This window comes from Opisthocomus hoazin, chromosome 6, assembly GCF_030867145.1.
Source record: "Opisthocomus hoazin isolate bOpiHoa1 chromosome 6, bOpiHoa1.hap1, whole genome shotgun sequence".
NCBI lineage: Eukaryota > Metazoa > Chordata > Aves > Opisthocomiformes > Opisthocomidae > Opisthocomus > Opisthocomus hoazin.
This window is the reverse complement of record NC_134419.1, coordinates 34,799,890-34,825,695: the sequence shown is the minus strand read 5'-3', so window position 1 is coordinate 34,825,695 and position 25,806 is coordinate 34,799,890. Positions and strand designations below refer to the sequence as shown.

At 49.0% G+C, this 25,806-nt stretch overlaps 1 protein-coding gene across 1 annotated transcript in view; it reads right to left on the bottom strand.

Annotated features, from left to right (window-relative positions):
* Nucleotides 1-371: 371 nt before the first annotated feature.
* The window catches only part of HMCN1 (hemicentin 1), a 195,460-nt gene continuing 170,025 nt past the window's right edge, over nucleotides 372-25,806 (bottom strand). The window contains exons 85-107 of the mRNA XM_075422725.1: nucleotides 25,519-25,709; nucleotides 24,710-24,791; nucleotides 23,667-23,936; nucleotides 22,974-23,144; nucleotides 22,597-22,767; nucleotides 21,540-21,710; nucleotides 20,133-20,303; nucleotides 19,838-20,008; nucleotides 18,452-18,622; nucleotides 17,862-18,011; nucleotides 17,400-17,537; nucleotides 16,959-17,080; nucleotides 15,305-15,542; nucleotides 13,520-13,582; nucleotides 11,946-12,065; nucleotides 11,579-11,713; nucleotides 11,037-11,150; nucleotides 10,583-10,708; nucleotides 9,762-9,890; nucleotides 6,021-6,371; nucleotides 3,562-3,681; nucleotides 2,788-2,914; nucleotides 372-1,736 (exon numbers count right to left, since the gene is read on the bottom strand). Coding sequence (XP_075278840.1) covers nucleotides 1,370-1,736; nucleotides 2,788-2,914; nucleotides 3,562-3,681; nucleotides 6,021-6,371; nucleotides 9,762-9,890; nucleotides 10,583-10,708; nucleotides 11,037-11,150; nucleotides 11,579-11,713; nucleotides 11,946-12,065; nucleotides 13,520-13,582; nucleotides 15,305-15,542; nucleotides 16,959-17,080; nucleotides 17,400-17,537; nucleotides 17,862-18,011; nucleotides 18,452-18,622; nucleotides 19,838-20,008; nucleotides 20,133-20,303; nucleotides 21,540-21,710; nucleotides 22,597-22,767; nucleotides 22,974-23,144; nucleotides 23,667-23,936; nucleotides 24,710-24,791; nucleotides 25,519-25,709 — 3,869 coding nt within the window. The 3' untranslated portion in view covers nucleotides 372-1,369. The remainder of the gene's footprint in view (nucleotides 1,737-2,787; nucleotides 2,915-3,561; nucleotides 3,682-6,020; nucleotides 6,372-9,761; nucleotides 9,891-10,582; nucleotides 10,709-11,036; nucleotides 11,151-11,578; nucleotides 11,714-11,945; nucleotides 12,066-13,519; nucleotides 13,583-15,304; nucleotides 15,543-16,958; nucleotides 17,081-17,399; nucleotides 17,538-17,861; nucleotides 18,012-18,451; nucleotides 18,623-19,837; nucleotides 20,009-20,132; nucleotides 20,304-21,539; nucleotides 21,711-22,596; nucleotides 22,768-22,973; nucleotides 23,145-23,666; nucleotides 23,937-24,709; nucleotides 24,792-25,518; nucleotides 25,710-25,806) is intronic.

The window sequence follows — 25,806 nt, the reverse complement described above, 5'->3', positions numbered from 1 at the left end:
GAAGTATAGTGACATAGTTCATGTTTGGCAATGAGCTCGGTATATTTATGAATAAACACTGCCTTTACATGCAACAAATTTAACTCTGGGCAAAAGCCATTTCCTCTGAGGCAATGCAATGGCTCCGAGGGAGCAGCTCTTATGAGGTTTTATGGTAAGTGCACCAGTTCCCCTGACGGTTTTTTGAAAAGCTTGGGGAAGCCAGTCGCACGCGACCCAGGCGATCTGGCTGCACTGGTGCGCTGCGCCCTGGTTTGCTGGGCATGCTGCCTCCTGCACGGGGAATGATAATAATGATAAAGCTTGCAGCAATCTCAAAGGCAAGGGGAACCTTTATTTTGATTATTTTTAATGTATTGACATTTGTCTTTTTATGCAAACTTAACTGTAAAACATTCTTGAGATACTGCATAGAAAATACACATAGGAAAAAACATATATACACTTTCATAAAAATAGAATACATCTTGGCAAAATTACTTGTGTACAGTGTATTGACATTATTGAACCAAACTTACATCATCTTTGGAGAAAAACGTTCCATTTGCAAAAAAACCCAAAATGTTTCAACTGACAGATGTGGGAGTACTGAAATGGATACGGTTTTGAGCTAAATAAATGGCTATACCAGAACGTCAGAGCAAAAAAAAAAAAAAAAAGTTATAAAATACCTGCTGTATAACGTAGAAGTAGCCACGTTGGTTTTTCTTCCAAAAAACAGTGACATCCCTAAACTTGCATGGAAATCAGATGCACCAGTTCCCAATTCTGCTGTAGATTCTTTAGCTGAAAACAAACTGCAGTTCTGTTTCAGCCCTTGCAACCATTAGGTACAGTGGTATTGGGGGTTTTTTGAGCACATGACACGGTATACTACAGCCCTAATTCTATCAGGTATTTGATAAGAAAAAATCTAATAGATATAAATTGTAAAACACTTAGCAACCTTTAAAATACGTAGACCACTTGAAATTACGTGGGTGGTTTTTTTTTTCTTTCTGGTTAGGCTTTAGTTGCTTTCAACAGAGGCTGCTGCTCGCTTACTGCTTTGACCATACACTTCAGCTCATGTTTTGGTTTGTTCTGCTGGTTTTCAGAACCAGCTGTGGAGAAGGACTACTCCAGTGTAATAAATAAAGCACATGGTAACAGGTCCCTCAAAGCCACGGTTTTCCTCTTGAGTTGGAGTAGTGGGACCGGATGGGCACCTCAGGGAAGGAGGACAGGAGGAAGGAGCGCAGCACCACTTTCCATTGACACGGCTGACAACTGTTCAGCAGGCGGTAGGGTCAGTCGGGAAGTGGTGATACCCACTGGCGTTTACGAATGTGGTTAAAGTACTGTGACTGCTGTCAAGTAGTCTGGGTGTTTAATAGGGATAGGCTGACACGGCTATATAGACAATGAAAGTTGTCTGATACTCGATATTTCCGTTGACGCCGTAGGATAAGGCTCTGACTCCCATGCGGTACGTCTTCGGCTCTCGCAGCGGCTGGGTGGTGAACACGACTCCTTTCAAGTTCTCGTCTCTCAGCGCAAAGGGGACTGTCGGCTCCTCGTCTGCCATTAGGAAAGTTGTCCTTGGGTGCATGACTTGATCATGAGTGTAGGCAACCAGCCGGATTAAATCCTGACCGGCCGCTATGCCGAAGGGGAGGGAAAGGAGTTTGTACTCCAAGGCGTAGGTACTTGGATCGCACTCCAGGTCATTGGCCGGGCAGTTCTTGAGACAGAACCTAGGAATAAGCAGAGCAGTTCAGCCAAGGGAGACGGCACGGTAGCGTAAGGTACAGCAACAGGTCTCAGGGGAAAGATTCTTCCCATTTACCCCGTTGCAGTATGCAGATGATCACTTCTTCATAAAGAGAACACGCTTGTGCACGTGTTGTCCACTGTTCCTTTAAAGCTGCAGCCCAGCTTAGTGTCCCATGTTCCCTGAAGAGGATCATCTCCAGGTACCAAAAGGTGCTAGTATTTGTCACTGCAGTCAGTGGCATATCTTTGGTGACCTTGCTCTTGAACATTAGAGCTGGAAGGGTTGGGTTAAAATGTACTGGGCCGCTCCGTTTGAGGTGTCTGTGTGCTAGGTCATAAAATAAAGAATTTGGAATGACGAAGGGCAAAGTAAATTTTACTTCTGTTAATCAAAAGTCAGAATAGGAGATACCTGTCAGCTCTGCTTGTCAGCGCTAACAGAGGCCAAAGAACATGATCCATTCCAGCTTAAATGTCCTCCCTGTTCAGTGTGATCACAAAAGACGGTTTCTGACCAGGGAGCAAGCTGTTTACTTGCATACATTAAGGGGTTAAGAGAAGTTAATGTGTTTATTCCAGAACAGGAAAAAGTAGAGTACCTTTAAAAAAAAAATCTTACCATGACCAATAGCATTATTTCAATGACCAAAATAGCATTTTAAATGCTTTGAAAGTGATGGCAAGCTGCACCCTCAGAGGCACGTCAGACAGCTCAGATGCAGAGGCCAAGCGCCGGCACCGAGTGGGCCGCAGGAGCGGCAGCGCGCTGCCCGCGGGGCTCGTTCGCTGAGGGCACGCTCTGGAGCAGGCTCGCTCTGTGCCAGCCGTGCAGCGCCGCAGGGCCCCTGGGAGCCAGCCCGCTCACCCGCGGCCGGGCAACACAGAACGCTGCCACGCGGGAAGGCGACGACCATCACCTGCTGCTGGCATGAGCTGTGCTGGTGGCAGTCAAACCTGAAGTTTCTTCTTTAATGAACACAGGTGACGGATCCGAGCTTGGGGTGGGGGAAAGGGGCTGGCACTAAAACGTACCCTGAAAGAGGCTCCCGCTGGTAGTTGGGTGGACAAGGGGTGTCTATGCACTGGTAGCTTCCCCTCATGTTGAAACACATCTGATTCGATCCACAATTAATGTTCTGTTCCAGGCACTCATCAATATCTGAATGTAAAAGACATGCAGTAATCAGTTGCCAGTACTTCGATGAAGTTAACAGTTACAAACCAGCCGGGTCGGTAAAGGCTGAGCAGGCTGCGGAGCGCACCTCTGCCTGCAGCAACCCTCGCAGAATCCCGGCGCTGGAGGCACTGGAGCCACCAGTTCCCACAACGTGCATTTACTGGTGTCGGCATTTCACAACTGGGCAGGATGGCATATTGTGCAAGAGCTGCCCTGCAGCCCGACCCAACACAAACGACAGCTGTCTTATCAACCGAGACTAAGTAGTTCAATTTTTTATTTTTTTTTGGTGGATCAGAAAATCGGGCAGTACCTGTTTTTGACAGAGACAGGCTAAGGATTACACTGGGTTTGACCCTAGAGCTGCTGCCTGCTTGCCTGGAGTTACACGTGTAGTGTAAGGGCACGCGCAGAATCTAAGAGACTAAGAAGCTGCAACTGTCTAATTTGCTGGCGCTTCATACAATGAAGCGTTAAAATGTGAAATATGAAAACTTCTGACACTTGAAATTCTGCATGCTGAATCTCACAGCAAATTCCAGGAGGCAGCTTACACACGTACCGAATGTGATTTGGGTCTGTGGCTTACTGACAAGTGTATGTCTGAAGGCTCACTGGGCTCTCCGTACCTTGACAGGTTTTGCCGTTGGGCGTCAGGCGATAACCAGGCGGACAGGTGCACTGGTAGCTGCCCAGGGTGTTCCTGCACTCGTGCTGACACGTGTCTCTGGCTTCGCACTCATCGATGTCTGTGGAAAGAAACACGGACGCCTCAGGACTATTTGAACCCGGTACTGAGCAGAGGTAAATTTTGTCCTATGGGTATACAAGCGTACGGACAGAGCTGGTGGAACTGTCTGGATGTTGTTTTCTGAGGGGGCTGAACGTGTAAGACGCCTTACCTTTACAGCTCTTTAACAGGTAAAGCCAGCTCTGAGGGGACCCTCGCCTCTTCTGACAGCAGCCATCATACAGATTCTGGCTGAGCAGAGCCGGCGTGACACAGAGCTCTGGGAAGCAGGGGGGTGTGCGATGCGTATCCATCGACGGGGTTACCGAAACGCAGTCTTGCCCCAGGAAGCAAGCTGGCGGCCTGGTAATGCGGTCTCAGGCGACACGTTCAGGACATGCCCAGATTAGTGATCTCGCCAGAGCAAGCCTTGACAGTGGGGGAGTTGTTCTTAGGGTTACCCCCTCCTCAGGCAAACTGATCTTCCTCATGCCATGGGGATTAATTAAACTCAGTATCCGGGAAGATTATCCATATATGCTCTTAAAAAAATTTTTTTTAATCTCCCTCGCAAATATGGAAGTACCAGACCAGTTTATGTAAAATTTGAAAGCAGACTAGTGTGATTTAGACACACATCATACATAATTATAATTTCTTTTGAAACATCTGCCTCGTTTAGGACAGCAATAGAGTTAGTCTCATGCAAGAGTTGAGACTTGCATGATTCAGACAGTGGAAGGAAGGTCTTTGCTTCCCCTCGCTTTGTTTGGTTCACAGGGCTGGCATTAGATTAAAAATGCAAACACAGAGGAGAAACAGATGTGACTAAAAATTTATGGTACATTGTTATCAGATCCTGATAGTTGTCTATTGAAAGAACTCTCCTTCAAAAAAGCATGGTTTAGGTGTATTTTTAAAATTAAACAGTAATTTTTAAATTTCGATGTTTATTCCAATGAAACAGAAGAATATTCACTAGTTCAGAGGGGTAGCTGAGGTGGAGCTCACAGATTTTAGCTTGGCCCCTTCATCAGCGGTATCTGTACTCCTAGGGCTTCCCATTAGACCACTGTGCCCACAGCAGACCGCAGGTGTACGACTCCTGACATGCCCTTAGGATGTGAACACACGGTTTGATGTCTGCCTAGCTATAACTTTTATTAATAAAACTATATTCATATATTTCAATGCCACATATTATATATGGCTATACAATTCTAGCAGTAGTTCTGGTTGCCAGAATCCAGCTGCGGAGCACTGTGTGTGTCCGTGAGGGGTGCTGTGCCTCTGCAGTGCCGCGGGCGTGTAGGGCGGGCTGAGGCACGCAGCTACGGCACCGCGCGCTGCGACGCTAAATGCGCCGGGTGAGCTCCAGTAAGGCCCAGACTGCCGTGCCCTGAGTCCTGAACGCAGCAGTGTTGTCACAAAATAACTTGAAGGTTTTTTTTTTCCTTAAGATTCTCAAAATGTGAGTTCAGCTGGCAAAGTCTGGCTTAAGAGAAGCACAGTTCAACAGAGGAACTCGTTTTTTATATGCCCCTCTGCCCTGTGTGTGAAGCGCCGGGGCTGGAGACCCCTCCGGCAGCGCAAGGCTCAGCAAAGCTCGCGGAGCGAGCTAAATGCTCGGTAGTTCGAGGTGCCTGTACATACCTTTGGTTCCTGTTGCTCTGAGGCTTTGCACCTCTTAGAAAAACGCTGGGGCAGAGCTTGCCGGTTACCCTAACTACCCTGCTCTCCTTCACCACGGGAAAACAAGCGGCAGTGCCGTCCTTGTCACAGCTGAGGACAACCCCCCTGCTTGTCTGCTGACAATCAGTCCCCCATGCCCAGGAATGACACTGCAATCCCCTGTGCATCACAGCGGCAGATCACTGAAAAGCTCCTGCTGACGCTGCCCGTACGGCAGCGACTAACCATCCTGCAGCAGTGCTGGCACGGCCCTAGCGTGCTCGATTCCAAAATCGCCGTTCAAACCCTTTTTGAACCAGATTATTGCTACCGGCAGCGGGAATCTGTCATAAACTCCACCCCCAGGGCTCAACTGGCTCTGCTGGTGGCTTCTGAAGCGTGGGAAAATTCACAAAGGTGAGCTACTGTAATCAGAAGAGAGTAACGGAGGGAAACGATCTGCAAACACAGAACAAGCAGCACAGTTAAAACAAGAGGTTACAAAGAGGAGGTCTGAAAACATTTTTGCTACAGCGTGCTCAGGAGCCGAGAACATGCAGAACTCTTGAGTATTTACCAGGGTAACACGAAACAAACCACAGACCATCAGCCCCTGGTGTCTGTGAAACAGCAACCTAAGAATAAGGACCGAAACATGAGAATTGCATAGATATGACTGACATTTACCTACACATCTGTCATTTCTTGCCTCATAGCCTTCAGGACAAGGTTCTCTAATGTTCCTTCTAGTCCTGGAGAAGGGTATTCTGCTGTTCCTATACTCTGAGAAGGAGCTGTAGAGGTTTGAGGAGTGCCTGTAATACTGTTGAGGTTGATAGTTGTCTCTCACAGGGGAGAATTGAGCATAGCTATAGCTATTGTAATAGGCGCCATAATTTGGCAATCTCTCCAATCCAGCGCAAGATTTCCCGTCACCTAATAACTGTTGTCCAGGCGGACAGACACACTTGAAGCTGCCGGGGGTGTTGGTGCATTGAAATGCACAGGGCTTGGGCACGTGTTCACATTCATTAATGTCTGCTCATGTGACATGATCCAGAGCAACAAACCATGTGGAAAGGAGAGAAAACAAACAAACAACAACACGTAACTATATGTATCTGTATACGTATACACTTATCTCAGTCTGTGGAACAGCCTGCAGACACCCGAGCGAGATCTCGGAGGCAGGGAAACCTGGAGCACGCAGCGCCAGGCAGGCAGGGTGTTTTGGCGTGTATCACCGGATACACGCGAGGTGATGGAGCTCGCGCAGGACGGGAGCGCTGCTGGAGGCGCGGTGTGGCTGTGGAACGGGGATCCGTGCCCGTTCCCCGGCCGTGGCCGAAGGGGGGCTGCGTGGCAGCCCGGGAGCTGCCGGCTGCAGTTCCTGCTGGTGACCCGACAGCGCACTCGGAGGAGGCGGTGGCCCTTAGCACCCACGCTGCTCATCGTCTCAGCCTGAGCCCTTCCCTACTGCTTTAGTAATTATTTTTTTTTCTTAAATGCTCCACAGACGAGCGGGGAAGCTGTCAGGCCCCTCTTTAAAGGAGGATACTTTACACAGAGCGTTCTGGGGAAGTGCAGCGTTGGAGACTGATTGGAGCTGGAACGAGGGAAGCTCGACAAGCTCCGACACGGCTGCGTCCAGCATCAGGTCTCAGCGACCTGTCGCAGGCTGCAGGGGAAGGAGGGCAGGTATCTACGAACCTTCGGGGTTGTTACTGGTCCTTCCAGCTATGAAAGGCCGGGCACGTAACTGTAAATATTAATTCACTTCTGTACAATTAAAAAATAGAAATTTTTTTGGTTTCCTATTGAATGCTTTTTTTTAAAGTTCAATTTCCCTTTAAATTGTAATCCAAAGTCATTGGAGCAACCCTCGCAGTAAGTATCCATCCTTAAACCAAAGCCGCGTGGTGAGCATCCCACGTGTGGAGACGGGTTTAAGGACGTAACATCGCGAGCATCCTTCGCTTGAAACAAAGCAACCATGCGTGCTCTTGGGTACCGCAGGGCCAGGCCTTCCCCCGCGGTCTCTCTGGCGCTACCAGAAAGAAACGTTCTACGATTTTCATCAGTTTACTTCAAGCCACTGGCAATCTGACATACACGGTATTCCTTTTCAAACTTACAGTCATTCTTTACTAGAACAAGACAATAATAAAATGTTTTCAGAGTTGGAAATCCAGGAGTAATTACTGCAGAGTATTACAGTATTTTCCAACTGTTATTTTGCAAACACATAACTGATACTCTATCTATTAGTTGAAATATCATTAGGGAAGTATTGTCAGTGCTATGAACAAGAGAACTTCATTTTTAATATGGCAACAACTAATATGAATTTTAAATTTACTAATTTCATTGTGTGCTTAAGATGAAAACTGTATTACTCATACACATGTAAAAGAACACTTAAACTCATCGTTTCCTTAGCACTCAACTTCATTGCCGGGTTTTGCATTCTTTACTTGGATGAAATAAACAACAGGTTTTTGCCCTACCATCTTCACAACAACCAACGTCCTTGGACTGGTAAGCCCAAGTCTCCACTGGACAGCATACCTTGGATCATGCGCCATAAATATTAAATATTCACAAGAACAAGGTGAAATGAGTTTGAAACTAAAATAGCTAAGTTTTTGGGTTTTCTTTAATTTGAAGACCAATATTTGAATTTAAATTCTAGATAGCCTTGCGCGTGTTTTATATGCAAAAAAGCTTTACAACGGCTTTTGATAATGCCCTTCCATCTACGCTACGGCAGGCTGAGACCCACCACAGCTCACAGAAGGATCGCAGCTCGGTGAGGGGGGCCTGCAGGCATCCAGGGGGCTGTGACGGGAAACGCACGTCTGCTCCCCGCCTGGCAGACAGGGAATTAGGACACAAAGGGCTTCACCCAGGGTAAAAGGGGCACGGGCAGGAGCAAAGCTGAATTCTGTTTCAGTCTGGGGTCCTACTTACTTTTCAACTCTTCCCTGTGCTCACTGGAAACATTAACAATAAAAACTGGATTTTATGAACACATGTGAACTACTATCTTTGATGAATCTATATTTTAAATACATTTTTAAGCAGATAAAAATTCAAAGGTGCATAGAGGTCTCGCTTTAATTGAAGAGGGAGCTTTCAGTGGCCCTTGGTCAGAAGACAGCTTTAGGGCGGCTGCTGTGTTTTGTGGAAATCTGTTGTCCTACGCTTTATCGAGCTTATTACTGTCAGAAATTTAAATAGTTTTAATATATGTTAAGGAGTCTGGGACTGATTTTATTTCAGTAGAGAGGCAGCTGGTGGAAGTAATGCCTTGGTCTACAGCCAAACAGTTTCTTGCTGCAATTTAATCTCTTTTTAAATAAACACAGAATATTCCTGGCTTTTGGTAGTCCAAAATCTTAGGTTGTTTCAAAAGAAAAAAAAATCCTAATCTCCTATTTATCACTTAGGACAGCTAATCTTGAAAAGTCATCGTGGAGGAATGCTCCTCTGATACGGTGCATAAGGGCAACTGAAACCAACTCCACTTAGTGTCATACACCCACATTCATAAATCATTATTATCAGGGTGGATCAACTGTTGAATTTTAAATATTCTACATAACTAGGTGTCTACAGAAAGGGTGAATCTAAGCGACCCTGGTGCCATCCCGAGGTCTGTTAAATGCCAGGGGAAGTGGTTTACGCACGTGTGCTGACACCGCGTGTTAAACTCTCCAGCTATCCACGTCAGAGCTATGGGAGCACCCTTCAAACGCTACGCGTGCGCGCGGGGGAGACAGCTCCGCCCATTTTAATGCCAAAAAGGTCTCCGTAGGCAGCACAGGGGAGGAACTACATGGTCAGCATTCCAGTCACTAACGGGAATCCTCCTGCCCTGCTGTGATCCACCCACTCCAGAGGGGAGCGTTGCGTGATGAACATGTGTCAGCTCCCTCCGCATCCCCCGCCGTTCCAGCGGGTGGGTGAGAGGCAAGTCCTGGGGGTGCCGCGCCCCTCGCAACACACTGCTGTGGGTCTTCTCCTCTGGGGGAAGCCACGTCGCTCCCTGCCACTGGGAAGCACTGCAGTCCAGGGCATAGCCAGTCCCATTTTGTTGTCCCATCAACTAATAAATCTGACCCGATTTTTATAAATGAAGCCTCTTGTGGAGTGTTAGCTTGTCGCATCCATGCACCAGTGCCCTGAGCCCTTTATACACTTTGTTTTTACAGTATGGGTCTGTAACAATCTCCGTTTTGAATGATTTTGACTGTTTGCTTTGAATGGGACGCTTTGTTTTAGACGGGTAGTTTTGAACTTCAAATTGTTTGTACAGCACAGTCTTCAAATGGGACCGCGTTGTTGGACACGTTAGAGCGGAAAGCCCAGCCCAAAGCAGCAGCAGCAGCAGCAAACGCGTGACACGAACGCGACCGGACAGCTTACCCACGCAAGGTCGTCCAAGCCCCTGGGAGCGGTACCCTCGGGGACACGCGCAGCGGTAACTTCCCCGTGTGTTCTCACAGATCTGGTTGTAGCGGCACTGGTGGGTTCCATCCCGGCACTCATCAATGTCTGCAAGCAACCAGGCAAGAGGAATTCATCAGGTTTTCCTTGAAACTTCTTACAGCGTTAAACTTCTTACCGCAGAAGGGATGCAGTTCAGCCCCAGGTGAATTTGGGCCTCTAGGTAAGTCTGGCCTCTGAACACACCCTTTGGTACCTGGTGGCATTACTCTGTCACAGTCTGTTACAAATCGCAGTCTGCGTTTCACAACCCGAAAGCAGACTTCCAGCAGATAAACAGAGACATTTTCCATCTGTATTGCATTTACACACACTTTTCCCAGTAACTTTCAAAACTTTTCACTGAGGTTTCCAATTTGATCAGCTGCTCTCCAGAGAGACATAATCCATCTTCCTGCCGTATCCCATTAGGAAAAAAGAAGATCTGGTAGTATCTGTGACATCAGTTACGTTTAAAAGCAGCCATGGTGAGTGCAAGGACCTACGATCTCGGTTCAGAGCTTCTGAGCAAACCTTTCAGAAAGCATTCACACATGGGGCGAAACACTTCAGCCAACAAAGCAATGGAAAACTACAAGTGGCAAAGATGAATCTCTTCTTTCAGCACCAATTACAAGAGAGTTAAATAGGTATGTTCCTGTCAGGGAAGAACAGTTGCTGCCTTAATATGAGCAGACCTTAGGAGCTGGCTCCCTCCTGCGCTTTCCACCATCGTACAGTGCATGGACCCGTCTACTCACCAACGCACGTTCCATTTTCTGCTTTGGTCATTCCACTGGGACACAGATCGATGCACTTGTAGCCACCACGGGTGTTTTTGCAAAGTTGATCAGGCCTGCAGACATTCTGCCTGCACTCATTTACATCTTATTTAAAAATAAAAGAAAAAAAAAGCAAGGATGGAAATGAACTTGTTTCCTCACGCTCAGTTCCTACAGAGCAGAGCAATCCAGCTGTAACCACAGTGCGTACGTGCATCTGAACACCTGTCACGCACAGGTATCAGTCAGCCCAGTTCCCGCTGCCTCTGGGTTTGAGTACTCCTTTACAAACAAATTAATACATACTTACTAAAGATACCACCCGTAGTAGTACCTTCGTTCGTAAAGGTGTCAGATACAAACACAGGAACAAATAAATGCTGAACTATGTGCACTGGGAAGGGGGAACCAACACTGGAACATTCACTCCTACCCATGCACTTTCTGCCCTTCAGCTGGTATCCTGGGTCGCAGCCGCAGTGGAAGCTTCCGATGGTGTTGAAGCAACGCTGATGACAGGCGCTGGACTCCTGACACTCGTTAACATCTGTTGAACAACACAAATCCTTGATAGCGCAGCTGCGAACCACCGTGTCGTCATTTACCTGACCAGCGTTTTGGTTAAGTCAAGGTTCTGGACTCAGCTTGGAGCTCCAGTTATTACACTGCTGAGGTACGGTCAGAGAGTTCACTTCTCTCACTGCTTTGTGAAAGAAAATGCTCATGGGACACAAAAGCTGGAATGGTAGGTTACCCGCTGATATGATTTAAACTTATTTCTGAAGATGGAAAAAGCAAAAGGTTTCAAAAAAACCTCAAACTCAAACCCAACAACCTGTCTTGCCAGGTTAATCATGAAAATTCACAGCCACCTTCGCTGGAGGTGCCTCTTTTGCACAGTGACTTCCAGCTGTGTGAAAGGCAGCACTCTCAGCTGACGGAAGCCAGCACCAAAACCCAGAGACCTGTCCCTACCTTGGCAGCTCAATCCGTCAGCGGTTCTCCTAAAGCCATTCCCGCATCTCACCACGCAGTGGTACGCGCCAATGACGTTTTCGCAGTCCTGGCCAGCGTGGCAGCTGTGTCCACCTAACGCACACTCATCAATATCTGCGATTAAAAACAAGCTGTAAACCTCCCTGCGTCAGAACAAAACCCAGATTAAGTACTGTCCTGAGCATGATCAGCTACGAAATACTCGATTGCAAATACATTCAGCTATGAAATAATTGGAATAGTGCCAATAAATTATATTCTTATAATGACCAAGCGGCCCAGGTGGAAACAGAACGTTTCTGTAGCGATGAAGGTGCCTCGGGTCTCTGCAGCCCGCCTGTCTTACCCTGACACGTCCTGCCATCTGCGGAGATCGTGAGGCCTCGCGGACAGGAGCAGTAGTAAGATCCCACAGCGTTATGGCAGGTGTGGGAGCAGGGATTTCGCGCAGCACATTCGTCTTCATCTGGAACAGGGAAATGTTTCAAAAACCAGTGAGACCTCACGGGACTTCACAAGGAACTGTACCAGCCAACCCCTCCACGCGAGGTGGCTGTCTGGTGGAGCCCATGGGGCCAGACATGAAGAGCAGTGGCGCAGCTCCACAGGAACGGTCCAGCAGTGCGTTCCCTGCTCTGAAGCGCACGGTTAGCGAGCCTGCACCGACACGGCTCCCGGGAATCCGGCCTGCGTTAGCTCTGCCGAGCTGGGTCACTGCTGCGGTAACCAACGTTTGACACAGTCTCTTCCAGGGAGAACAGATGGGTTTCAGCGTTAGACTCACCACTTCCTAGATACGCGTGCAAAGACTATTACATTTTTCATATTAAAGCTTTAGAACTCATATAGTTTTACATACGATATTGCAAGTAGAAGGTTGTTTAATGACCTTATGTTCAGCTTTCCTGGTTTTAAACTTTTTTGATGGTGTGGTGTATCTTGTTTAATTTCCTTGATTTATAAACTTTCAAGAGGCAACGAAATAAATCCACAGAAGTATATAAAATGATTGTTCCCTAAACCAAAACATGACTCGGTCATCTAGGGGGGGCAGCTAAAATGCTCATCCCCTGCTCTTCCCCTCCGTGCCCCGCGCAGGAACAGTCTGGCTGTTGTGGGCCGTTGTCCAGGTTGGCAGCACTCATCCTTCCCCCCCTTGCTCTGCAGGCGCAGCAGATGCTGGGGCTCAGCAGCCCCCAAGGGCATCTGGGGTGCTGAAGAAAAGCTGTCTGGGCACTGCTGCGTTCCAGATGAGTGCAGAAGTGACGTCTTCCTTGGCCTTTGGATCCCCACCCTTTCATTAATGGTAGCTTACGCTGTTTGCGGTACGTACTGCACGCTTTGAAACTCAACATAAAGGTGATGTGGAGTCTGGTGGTCGAATACTGCGTCCAGCTCTGGAGCCCTCAGCACAGGACAGAGCTGGAGCTGTTGGAGCGGGGCCAGAGGAGGCCCCAGCAATGATCCGAGGGCTGGAACCCCTCTGCTGGGAGGACAGGCTGGGAGAGCTGGGGCTGCTCAGCCTGGGGAAGAGCAGGCTGCGGGGAGACCTTAGAGCAGCTGCCAGGGCCTGGAGGGGCTGCGAGAGAGCTGGAGAGGGGCTGTGACAAGGGTGTAGAGTGATAGGACAAGGGGCGAAGGCTTTAAACTGAAAGAGGGGAGATTTAGGCTGGATATAAGGAAGAAATTATTCACCATGAGGGTGGTGAGGCCCTGGCCCAGGTCACCCAGAGAAGCTGTGGCTGCCCCCTCTCTGGCAGGGTTCAAGGCCAGGCTGGACAGGGCTGGGAGCACCCTGGGCTGGTGGAAGGGGTCCCTGCCCGTGGCAGGGGGGTGGAACAGGATGGTGTATACGGTCCCTTCCCAACCCGAGCCGTTCTGTGAGCCTCTGATAACACCCTACCCGTGTCACATCCCTACCTGCACAGTAAGGCCCAGTGGAGTCCAGTCCAAAGCCAGCAGGGCACTGGTTGCTGCGGTCTCCTGTGCAGCAAAGGAAGCACGTGTTACGTGTGGATGAAAATATGGCCATTTCATTAGTTTTGAAAAACCCTTTAACATTAAGAATTGCAGCCCAGCTATTTAGAAAAGATTCATTATACTCGGAACAACATAGCAAATTTTAAAATCTAGACTTCAGTGGTTTTTCTACTTGGAGGTCAGCAGTACGTGGGTTCGCTGTTTGAAAACCATGGAACGGGGGGGTGGGGTGGGTTTCCCTTGGAGGGGCTGCAAGGTGCATCCCAGCCTGTACATCCCGCAAAGTTCCTACATAAAGTTTTTATTATTAAAAGAATAAAGACCATTGAGTTTCACTTCATGTAAAAGGAGGGAAATAAACCCAACCCAAACAAATCACCGCGTCATAGATGGGGGGAAGTCACTGTCAAACAACACAAATGTGTGCTATGGAAAACTCTGGTAGAGACTGCTCAAAGACCACGTGTATTTTGCTGCTTGAAAATTGATCCAATAAATAAGAAATAAAAAAAAAAAAAAGCGGTGTACTGATTGTCAGAGGAAATAAATACAAGTTCAGTAAAGGCTTGGCCAGATTTATGTGTAGGCATTGCTTGATCTGGAGACTTCTTTTTATCAGACCTCTTTTTAAAATCGGAAACAAAAAAATCTTACTTGGTTTTCAGATTGCACAGTGAGTTCACGGTCTGGCAAGTGGGAAAATCTTTATTTCACTTCATTTGGAACGTTGTTATTAAAAAGAAAGACCAAGATAGGCAATCCCACTGTTCCATTTACTTTCAAACCTGAGTTATTTCATTTGACAGATTATGTTGAGCCTTACTGCGTAAAAAAACCCAAATAGTATTTAAAAACACAACAGGGCTTTCTGCTAACCAAGTTCGGCTTCTCAAAGGAAAAGCCACATACAGCCATCCAGGCCCTGTTCCTTCAGATCACTCGGGCAGAAGGCTGACGACAGCCAGCCGTTAGCAACGCCAGGGCCCCGTACAGCAGCTGGCGGAGCTACTAGTTAGGACTCACCAGATTTACACACTGTCATAAGCATGTGTCTACACAGCACCGCATAGCTGCACATCATTCATATCTGGCTTTAAAAAAATACATCCGTAAAGTACTAGTAAAGTTTTCAGGCTGCAGCTCAGCATCATATTTTCTGTATATGCCAAATAATTCCAGAGAAGTTCAATCTGAGCAATGACTGAGGACATTTTACCCACTTCAGGGCAGAATTTTGCATGTTCTTCCACCTCTGTAGCCTCATTCCTACGTGCCTTTATGGGAGTTTTGCTGTGAGAACAAAATATACACTCCTTTTTCTTAACAGCTATGCAAAAGCAAAAATCCCACCAGCACTTGACCCTGCACAAAACCAACAGCGATTTCATTGTAGAGAATGAAAAGTAGATGCAAGGAAATTGAGAAATACTTCAGGCTGACTGTCTGAAGCTACTGGTGATGCTTTTAGCAGCTTCAGCAAATGCAGACGTCCTTCATCGGTGACAGCTACAGGTGAAGAGCAAGGGCAAGCTGCAACAGCTCTCATGTATTAGTCTGTGGGGACATTAACAAGACACGTAGGTCCCAGGATCTAATTCACCAAAGTTTCACAGCACCTCCTCTTCCAAGGCGCCAACCTTTTTTTGAGAATACAGGCAGTGAGTTCTAGGAAGACAGGCTATGGGTTTTCCACTGGTTTGTTTTTGGGTAAGGTCAGAACGATACCTTTTGCAATGGACGCGTGGATTTTGAAAGCCACGGTTTCTTCCAGCGGGTTGTACTCTGTTGTCACAGAGGAAGCATGGAGCGTTTCCACCAAGAAAGGCATTTTTCCCTTAGTGTCATCGTAGGTGACAGTGTGGTTCCACGTGTAGGGAACACTGACTCCATCTGCAGTGAAGAGACGAGTGGAGTGGGCGTACAGTTGCCCAGGGCCGGTCTGAATGTAATCTTCTGTGTAATCCTGAAACAGCAAGATTCGGGCATCAGGCGCTGAGGACAGCCAACACCACTGCGGCCTTTGCATTTTACAGCGGTAGCAGGTGAATTCCCAGAAAAGGAACAAGTCCTGTTTCACCCAGCACACGCCTTTTTCACTCTAGCTGCTGAATCTCAGCAGCAGCCGGTGTACTTCCATGAAGAAACAGGCCGTGGTTCTGAGGATCCTGACGATGGGGGCTATAGCAGGGCACTTCCAAAAACACCTGAAAGTGATCCTGTTGCTCAACAATGAGCCTTTGAGGTCTAAGTACTTTTTGTATTCTAAGTCAGATGCTGACAACATGTGTTAAAGAAACAATCAGTAGAGAAAAATTCTGCTACTGAAAAAAGGTACAAATAGTGGACATAGCAGCGCATCAAAACATCAAGAACTTCCATGAATATTTAATGTACTGTGGGATTAATATATTAGAATATTAGAATATTTTTACCGGTTACCTACCACTAACTGCCACCTTTATAAAAACAGCTCTCTTTCACAGTAAAACCAGTTATCAAGCACCTGGTTTTAAACCAAAACGTTAACACCCCATATTATATTAAGCAAAATGTCTTTCATGGCTCACGCTACACCAAAGAGACAGCAACCCAGTTTGTCTGAGCTGCGTCTTGCTCTCAGGAGCGCAAACAGCAGGCAGAGCAGTCCCGCGGTGGGACTCTGCCTGCTGCCACGCGACCATGCAAACTGCCCTCTGCTCGCCCCGCAGAAAGGCCACAGGGAAGTGCCGTTCTTCGAAAAAGCAACTTCCGCGAAGTATTTCAGATGGATTGCGTCGCAGGGCTGTTTGCCCCAACGGACGCCTCCACAAGACAAAGGTTTGATGCCACAGCAGGGAAAGGAGCACGTCACAAGCAGCACCATGACGGCACGCAGGGTGAGAGCACCTAAAATGGCCTGTGATGCACCCTGGTTCAGCATCTGTTAATCCTCTCTTTGCACCTGTATCAGCCACAGGAATGTTCCTCTGCCAGCCGCAGCGGCAAACAAATCACGGGCGCTACTCAGCAGGTTTTGCAGGGTGCCGTGGTGTAAAAGGGCTGGTGTCACCCTCGGGGAAGCCAGAACGCTGGGCAGCTGTAAGGCGCAGCTTCGTAGCGCTCTTGAGAGCGGCCCTGACAGCCCTGCCTGGGACAGCCAGCCCCAAGAGGCACCTGGCAGCGCTGCCTTCCAACACTGGAAAACCCTGAGCGACCTACATCACCGTCCTGCCAACAGCGTGGAGTGGTCAAAGGCCACGTCAGCATCTGTCAGTTCAACCCGGCACAACAGCCGTCACGCGCAGCGACTCGGTTTGCAGGGCTCGGCGCCTGCCGTTTCAGCCTAGCCGGGGGGAAGCATGTGCAGACGAGAGGAGGGGGGGACCTCGAGCAGCTTTACCTTCACGGTGACTTCAGCTGCTGCCTGGAGCTGCAGCGCGTGGCCGCTCACAACAACGTCCAGCAGCAGGGCTCCGTCGGAATCCAGGCCCCGGGCAATGTGGGTCATGCGCAGAACCTCGCCTACGAAGTTTAAGAGCACGCTGATTTATAAAACAGCCTAACCAGAGACTCGCGTTACCACACAGGATCTGAACCGCAATCCCTTCACCAGTTGCTTTATACCGGTATTTTTGTAAGGCACACCGTGCCTATAACACAAACCTTACATGTTCCAAACTGCAGCTCTCAAAGCTGTCTTTAAGCCTCAGAAAGCCACAGTCATTCAGAAAATACTGGCATAAGCACAAGGCTCAAAATTCAGCACCGGTTATGCGCTGTTTCGTATGAGATGCAGAATCTGTCAGGTTTATCGGAACCAGAAGGAGCTGGTGTAACTAACCAGTTGCAAACTCCACTTGAGTTTCTCTCTTGAACACCGCATCGGTGAGCGTGAACCCATTCATCGCTTCTCCAATTTCTTTAGCAGTTGTCCAGTAAACTGGGCTGAGGACAGAAACCAGCTTCCTCATCGCGGGGCCTGAAAGAAACGCAGCATCGCATGGGAGAGCTTTTTGCCGAACGTCCTGCGGCCCACGTCCGCAGGAGCTGAGACCCAAAACTAGCGTAACCCTGAAGCTTTCAACCAGAAAGAAACCATGTGCTGGTATATTCAGAGGAATAATTTTACAAATATTAATAGAAGCACTGAATATTTCCTCCATTTGTCGAAGAAAAGTTTAGATCAGTTTCTTCAGTGACACTTAAAGGAACCAGTTGGTGAAAACTGACACTGCACAGAATTCAATTCAGCCTGACTCAAGGAAGAAAAAGTGATAAAAAGTAAAAAAAAAAAAAAGCCTACCAAGGCTCCGAGGGATGTTTGTGATCTTTGCTTGTATTACTCTAGTTTCAGAGTCAGGGCTGTCTGTTACTGTGGCGTTCAGGAAAGCAATTCCAAACTCAACATCGTTAATATTTCCGATGACGCTGCCCTTGGCACGGGAGGGCCCACCTGCGCAGGGGAGGGAAGCAGGGAGGGGAGAACCCCGCGTGAGAGCTCTGCCCTCTGGTACTCCGAGGGAGGGCAAACCCAGCAATGCTGTCCAGCGTTCTAAGCAGCCAGGACAGTTCTGCGCACGCTACTGCAAACTGGCAGCAAAGCTGGCACCCTGCGAGTAACAGGACGCTGCACACACGTGGTCAAGACACACGCACAGCTACGCGGGGGTCACCGAGGCGCTCGTCTCTGCCTGGAAAGCAGCAACTGTTTACCGGCATACACTGGTGCTATGAACGGGTTAACGAAAACTGCACCCAGCTGGAGGTGCAGAGGAGGTTTGAGCCAAAGACAGGAAGTTACTTGGTCAACTGGCCAAGACACGGGAGAGCACCAGTCAAATCTGGGGTGTCACGGGGCTCTGCCGTGCCGTTGCCGCGTGCCGGGGGACTCACCAGGACAGGCGTGGGTGTTGCACCTGGAGAGCTGGGAGGAGTCCCCAGGGCAGGGGCGGCCCCGGTGCAACGGCGCTGGGTTGCTGCACAGGCGCGCGCGCGTCTGCTCCCCTCCTCCACAAGAAGCAGAGCACTGGCTCCAGGTCTGCCACGGCCCCCAGTGCCCGTCCACTAAGAAAGAAAGAAAGAATGAAGCCAGTGACTTTTCATTATAAATGTTCCAGGCTGCATCAGAGATGTTTTTGTGTCACTCCTTCTTGATGGAACCCCTGTGACAGAGAAAAGAAATAACTAAAAGGACGGCTAAAACACCTCGATGGGCAGGCGCGAACGCTTCCCCCTGCAGGCACACCCCACCTTTCGAGCTGTGTTTGTGAATCAGCTGCGCTGGAGAGGAGGGGTCTCCTCCAGGGCAGGTTTCCAGTAAAATGGTGGGAGATTTAGCAAGAGCTGGGTCAAGTTCTTCCCTCCGTCACGCTAAGGACGCACCACTTCACAGCTGACCAGGGAAGCTCTGGACACCGTAAACTACGCGTGGTAGTGCCTCCCGCAGCCTCCGCTTCTCTTCCCTGAACGTTTCGGGCCACACAGAAGCCGATTTCAAAACCGAGAAGCATTGTCACGTGTGTACAGGCCCATCACAAACCAGCTCCTACCGAGCAGCTGTCAGCATTCAGACTCTCCTGCCACGGTTTCTGGCAGCCTGTCACTGGAGAGACGGGCGTGCAGCAAGCCGGGACCCCATCTAGGTGTGCGGAGGTGGCCTCACCACGGCTTTGTCGCTGGCAGGCAGGTCAGTAGCAGCACGGGCACGCACGGAGCGCCCGCGTCGGCGGGGTGGAGGAGCGTGCGTAGGGGAGGGGCTTCAGAATAACCTTCCATTATTGTATCAGAGCTTTTAAAAGTTAAAAATAATCCCTTTCTGGGATGAGTTATGGGAGAGCATTCAGAAATGCGTAGGTGTTCTGTAAGTCTCTGGCACTGTGGTTTATCTGCCGCATTGCCGACGTTGATCCTGAATGTGGAAGTTCTCCGACTGCCCCTTAGTGAGGTATCGTCAATAAATCAACCAACTGCTCTGCCTGCCGTTTGATTAAACCCCCCGAGCTGCGCACGACTGCATTCCTGCTCCTGGAACACGTTATGAGCGCTTACTGGGAGCCTCATAAACTGGATTCACTGTAAAAACTAAGGAGCATTACTAGCTGCAGGAGAGATTTTCATACGCTATTTCCCGGTTTGAATTATTCCACCTCATTTTGGGAAAATCTAACATGTGAAGCAGGAAGTCGCAGTAAGGTGACCGTCGTGTACCAGACGCTGTGTGCACCCTGAAGCCTTCCAGGGAAAACTGCGCTTACTTCCTCAGCCAGCCCGCGCACTCACCGGGGCACAGCGCCGTGCCGCACCTCTGGGTCTGCGTGTCAGCCCCCGCGCACGCCCGCCCGCCGCTGGCAGGGCGAGGGTTGTCACAGGTCCGGTATCGCCTCGTCTGGCCTCCGTTGCACGTCCGGCTGCAGCTTCCCCAGCTGCTCCACGGGGCCCAGTTGCCGTGAACTGCAGAGATAAGTCAGATTTTACCTGTCTCCCTCTTAATAACGGATACTTAAAACCAGAGAGTGGAGCTTGGGCAATACTCCTACTGGAGACCGACCCAGGCACCCCGGCCCGGAGCACTTACTCGGACACGGATCGCTGTTGCAAAAATCCATCTGCACGTCGCTCCCTTCGCAGGCGTGGCCCCCGAACTGCGGGGCCGGGTCTGAGCAGGGGCGCGTCCGCTGCCGGCTGCCCCCTCCGCAGGACACGGTGCAGGCGCTCCAGCCGCTCCACGCAGCCCACTTCCCGTCCACTGGTGAGAGAGGCACGGCGGGGCTCAGTCGCGGTCCCAACATCATGAGTGACAAGGCAAATCAGTGCCACACCAGGGGAAAGCTGACTGCAGGAGGTTACTGACTCTCTCTGTAGAACACCTGAGCTACACAGGGATTTCCAGGAGCAAGACCAGGCAAAAGCATGAGCTGTCCTTTAAATAACCCGTAAGCCTGACTGGAGCCGTGGTCAGCGATCGCTCGGTCCTCACGCTCAGCCACGCTCACATTTTCAGGTATCTGTAAGCAAGTGGAACCGCACGCAAAGCGGTCTCTGAAACCACCACCCGGGGCAGATGGGAATCCGAGTGCCACCCTGAGCACCCAGTCTTCACTGCACGGTCTGAAGATGCAATCAACACCACCTTCTCCCTCCTCTCCCTAACCACCCGCCGATTCACTGGCTCAGCTGTTTGTACAAGTTACTACTGAATTCTCTCACGCAAGCCAGGTTTAAGCAGCTGAACAGCAGGGTCTCTGATCTCACACCGCGTGGTGACACAAGCCACCACGAGTACATCCGTGTGAGCACTTAGGCTGGTGGCTGCGAAGAGGCCGGCCGGTCACAAACTGGGTGTCGGCAACGGCACCCTCAGCAGCAGCACAGCGAGCCGGATCAAGGTGCCACACGCTGAGCCCTCGGCTGCTCGACCACCACCCGGTCGGTTCTCTCTTCTGCCAGCTGCCAGTTACAGCAGGGACTCGGCTTCGGCTCTGGCACGTGCAAAATGGAGCACGAGGCCGGAAGGGGCTAGTCTGAACTGCTGCACACTGCACTTGATGAAATTGCCCTTCGTTACCCCTGCGCTCAGGCAAACACAGGGGTCACGCTTCAAAAATGGGAGTTTTCCTATCCAGTCATGAAGGACTCCTTAAAGTGTGGAAGAAAAGGACACATGAATAACAGAACCGAGGAAAATTTTAAAAAAGAAACGTTTAGGAAACCTGTAATTTAACTGGCAAGGATTTAAAATGCTGCTTATGCACAGTGGCAGGGTGAAGGAAGACAGAGAAGAACAGGAGAAGAAATCTGGTGAGTTAGGTCTTGAGAGGGATGCTAAAGACAGTGACAGGAGCCAGTGAAAACAAAAGGCTCGAATGGAATTTTTGTAGGGAATACGCTTTTAGAACTGGAAAGCTTCCGATAGAAATTAGGTAGAATTTGGCAAGGAAAGGACAAGCTTGTCACCGTTCTCTTTGCGTCCAGCACGTCTCACCTGGGCAGCGCCTCGCGTTGCAGACCTGCACCTGTGCGTCGGAGCCCGGGCAGCGTGCCCCGTCATGGGAGGGGGGGGGGTTGGTGCAGAGCCTCAGCCGCGTCTGCGTGCCCTTCCCACAAGTCTCGCTGCAAGGAGCCCACGGCAGCCAAGAGCTCCACGCGCCATCAACTGCAAAGGCAGCGCAGCTGTAAAACTGGTCAAGCTACACAGCTGCTCTGACTCGACACTTTAACTCGACACTACAGCTCCACAGCCTAAGGCAAGAAACCCTGCGGTGTTTAATATCAATATATGAAATATCCTTGAAAAAACCTTCACCTGGAGCAACAGCTGAAACGGATCAATGGTTTCCAAAAGAGAGATTCCTTCTTTCCCTTTTGTTTTCCTAATACATCCCCTCACCTCTCTAGAGTCTTGGAACAGCACAGCTGAACACCTGATCAACTCCGATGTTCCCACCAGCTACCTAGCAAAGCCAGAGGGAAAGGAAAACTCCACACAAAAACAATTGTGAAGAAGCAAACATTGCAGCGGTGAAGGGCTACGAATGAACGACAGCCCGGCAAAGGCGGGAAGTGCTGCTGAGACAGGAGGGAAACTGAGCAGTCAGCTGGTCCGAACCAGCTGAAAGACATGGCTGAAGACTGGACAAACAGAGGAAAACATACTGATGATGTCTTACATGATTAACTATTATGTTCTACATGGCTATTTAATGGAGTTTTTCTCATTTTAATTGACTTTGCATGATAGAGTAGCGAGTTCTACTCTGTGAGCACATGGGTAACAAACACTCAAAACCGTCAAATACAAAATTAACATTTTTTGCGGGGAAGAAGATAAATTAATGAAAATTTTCCTTACACTTACTTTTGTGACTTCTGTTCCCAAGAACTACTGCCATTCAATACATTGACGCAATTTTAAAATAAAAATTTTCAGAGTTTAATTTTTTCATAATAATCTGAAATAAGCTCAGGGGTTTGGGGGGCAAAAAAAGAAATCCCTCCAGAAAGCCCCTAATGCAACTAATTCTAAACCAGTCTTCTCTTACCTGGGCACGGCTGAATATTGCACATGACTGAATCCGCAGCGCTGCCATCGCAGGGCTTCCCGCCGTGCTGAGCTGGGGGGTCACTGCAGGCTCTGGTTCTGGTCCGGTTGCCCTGCCCACAGCTCTTGGAACACTCTTCCCACGGGCCCCACTCCGACCAGTTGCCATCCACTAAGAAACAGAAAGCCCCACAGTTTTAATAAAAAATATTTTTGCAGCATTTATTTGAATTTCCTCTTTCTTTCCACACAAGTCAAAATGAGTTCCAGCTTCTTAGAAAAATTCACCTGTCAGGAAGATGGGTGACGTAAGGGTTCCCTGCTAGGGCGCATAACACAGGGCGGCACAGCGGAACTATCGACTCGTCAAGGAAATACCTGGACAGGGCTGGCTGTGGCAGCCGCGTACGTCTGTGTCGGGCCCCTCGCACCTCCTCCCGCCGTTCGCTGGCAGCGGGTTGTTGCACTGACGGACGCGCTCCTGCACACCCGCACCACACGTCACGCTGCAAGGTCGCCATTCGAGCCAGTCCGAAAACCCACCATGCACTGCAAGGGGCGAGACGACGCTCGGTTTGCAGTGTGCTGCTAACTCTCCGAGGTTGATACAGCAAAGCAAACAGTGCGCTTCGTAAGCCACGCCTGGAAACCCAACTCACTTCACCCGCTGCAGAAATATCTGACCACGGTTCAGAGAATGCTTCAGCTGCTCTGAAACAGCTATTGCTTATGCCCCTAAATGCTTTTCCTCAGAGGTACAGTTCAGTTCTGATATGTGTTCTGAGGGTGGGATCTAGTTGAAGACCCTTTCACTATTATTTATGTCTCTCACTCCTTTACACTTGTCTGTCTCCCACAGCTGGATAAGCATAACACAACAAAATGTCACAAAACAGAAACTCACTGACGTCTCAGACTAGGCTTAACACGCACCTCCTGCATACGTGGAAGATAAGATAAAATATCTTACACATAAAATATGGATAAGAGAAAATCTTGACCATATTCATTCTCCATTAATTCTGTAACCTACCAGTCTGACAGTCACTATCCTGTATTTTATGCACCCACCCTGGACAGTCAGTGGAACTCTAATGAGAACAGATCCCATCAGGTTCCGCGCCACACACTCGTATTCAGACGTATCTTCCTTCTGCGCGGCAGCAATGCGCAGGGAGCCGTTGGACAGCACAGCCACCCTCTCATCGCTCACAACTGGGCGACCGTGGCGGGACCATCTGATGGCTGGCGGAGGCTCGCCGTCGGCCTGGCAGTTCAGCAGGGCTGTGGCACCAGCTTCAACAACGGTCCCTGCGGGTTCCAGGGTAATGACTGGGGCACCTGGAAGAGAAAGGTGTCTTTTGGCAACAGCACGTGGTTAAGTTTTTGCCATTGTACTGAATATTAAAGGTCTGGTCAGAAGGTGGGTCAACAAATCGTAAGTCAGTTTGCCTTGACTAAAATTATTATTGTTGACCTTCCATTCTCAAAGGTAGGATATATGCAAGTCAAAATGACAAGGTAGGCTATTTTTAATATGTAGCAACCTGAGGACCAAAGCTGGTATCGAGGCCTGACTATATGAGCATGCAGCCGTCTTTATCGCTGAAAGGTGTTGCTTTTCACAAAACCTGCAGGGAGATGCTCTCAATCGGGTCCAGAGGCAACTGAGATGTAGGTAACGACCCGCACTGCTTCAGGCTATAACAGAAAAGGGATGTGCCGAAATTCTACCACGAGTGAAAAAAGAATTCTGAAATATTATTTCTGCCAAAAATAAAATATTGTCACTGAAAGCTGGGATTCATCTCACGTAACTTTCTTAATTTAAGAGTCTAGTTTAATCCGGCAGTGTAGCCATCCTCTCTGCTCAACTAAGAGGAATGGGCCCTTTCAGAGGTGACTCTCCCCACGCTAAGCTGGTTTCTAAGGTGAGGATTAGTCACCCTCTGTATGCTTCTCTTCTTTGACCTCAATCACTAGCTTAGACTAGACTCTTAAGGATGAAAGATGGCGTCCAGCCTCCGAAACTTCGGTGGGAGCTGCACACACCTACCCGAAGGCAGGGTATCGCTCCAACCCACTGGCATTAAACTTCGCGCTTTGAGCCTTACTCTGCAGTGTGAGCGTCAGACTGCGTTCCACCACACCAGCGTCGTTGGTCGCCACGCACTTGTAGTCACCAGCATCTTCGTTCTAGAGAACAGAACGCAAATAGTCAACACGCGTGTAACGAGGGTTTCCCTTCGCAGTGCACCTCCCGTCAGTGAATTTTCTGCAACACAACACAGCATGCACTGGATTTGAGCAGGCCTGGTGGTGTTGGGTTGGCGGTTGGACTTGATGATCTTAGAGGTCTTTTCCAACCTTAATGATTCTATGGTTAAGCAGCACACTGTTAGATTCTAGAGTATCTCAACATTTTGCTTTTATTAGCATTATGCTGATATTGTGAATTATTTTTATTTTCCATTTTTTATTTCCTGCAATTCCTGAACACTGAGGATCAAATTTTTCTAAATGCAAATTAACTCAAGGGAGCTATTGTTTTTTAACCCCATTTCAAACTGCAGACATGAGTTTATGAGTGAAAAAAGGGTCTTGCCATTCATATTAGAAATTTAGAAGCTAAGAGATTTGCACATGGAAAATCCTATTGCTTTTCAGCTGACCAGGATCTCACACACCAACCATCAGTATGGAGATTCAGCCCTTCAGACACCTGAAGAGAAGAATACCCCCTGAGGTTTCTTTGTCACGGTAATTTGAGTCTAATTCTAGTCTGAATTAAAACAACTTTTGTTAAAGGTAAAAGCAAAAGTGGGTTATATGTCCACCTCACTCTTTCAAAGCAGCGCTATCCGGAATACCTTTATTGATCGAGTACGACGCAGAAACACATCGTGACAGAGCAGTGACTCACGACAGTGCTGTAGATAGCCAGAGAACCATTGTTGAGCTGTCGGATCCTGTTGCTGGTCTGAACACCAACTCCTTGTTTGCTCCACTGGATGGTTGGAGGTGGATCTCCTCTGACTTCACAATTCAGCATAGCGTTGCCTCCCAAGGGCTCAATTCGGCTAGAGTGGTAATCCCCTTTGAAGACTGGAGGCTCTGAAAAAAGAAGTGATGGCAGAGAAATAGCAGAATCAAAATTAAATAAAACATCCTTAACAAAATTGCTGGGAGGGATCGTCGATCTCTGACTTTC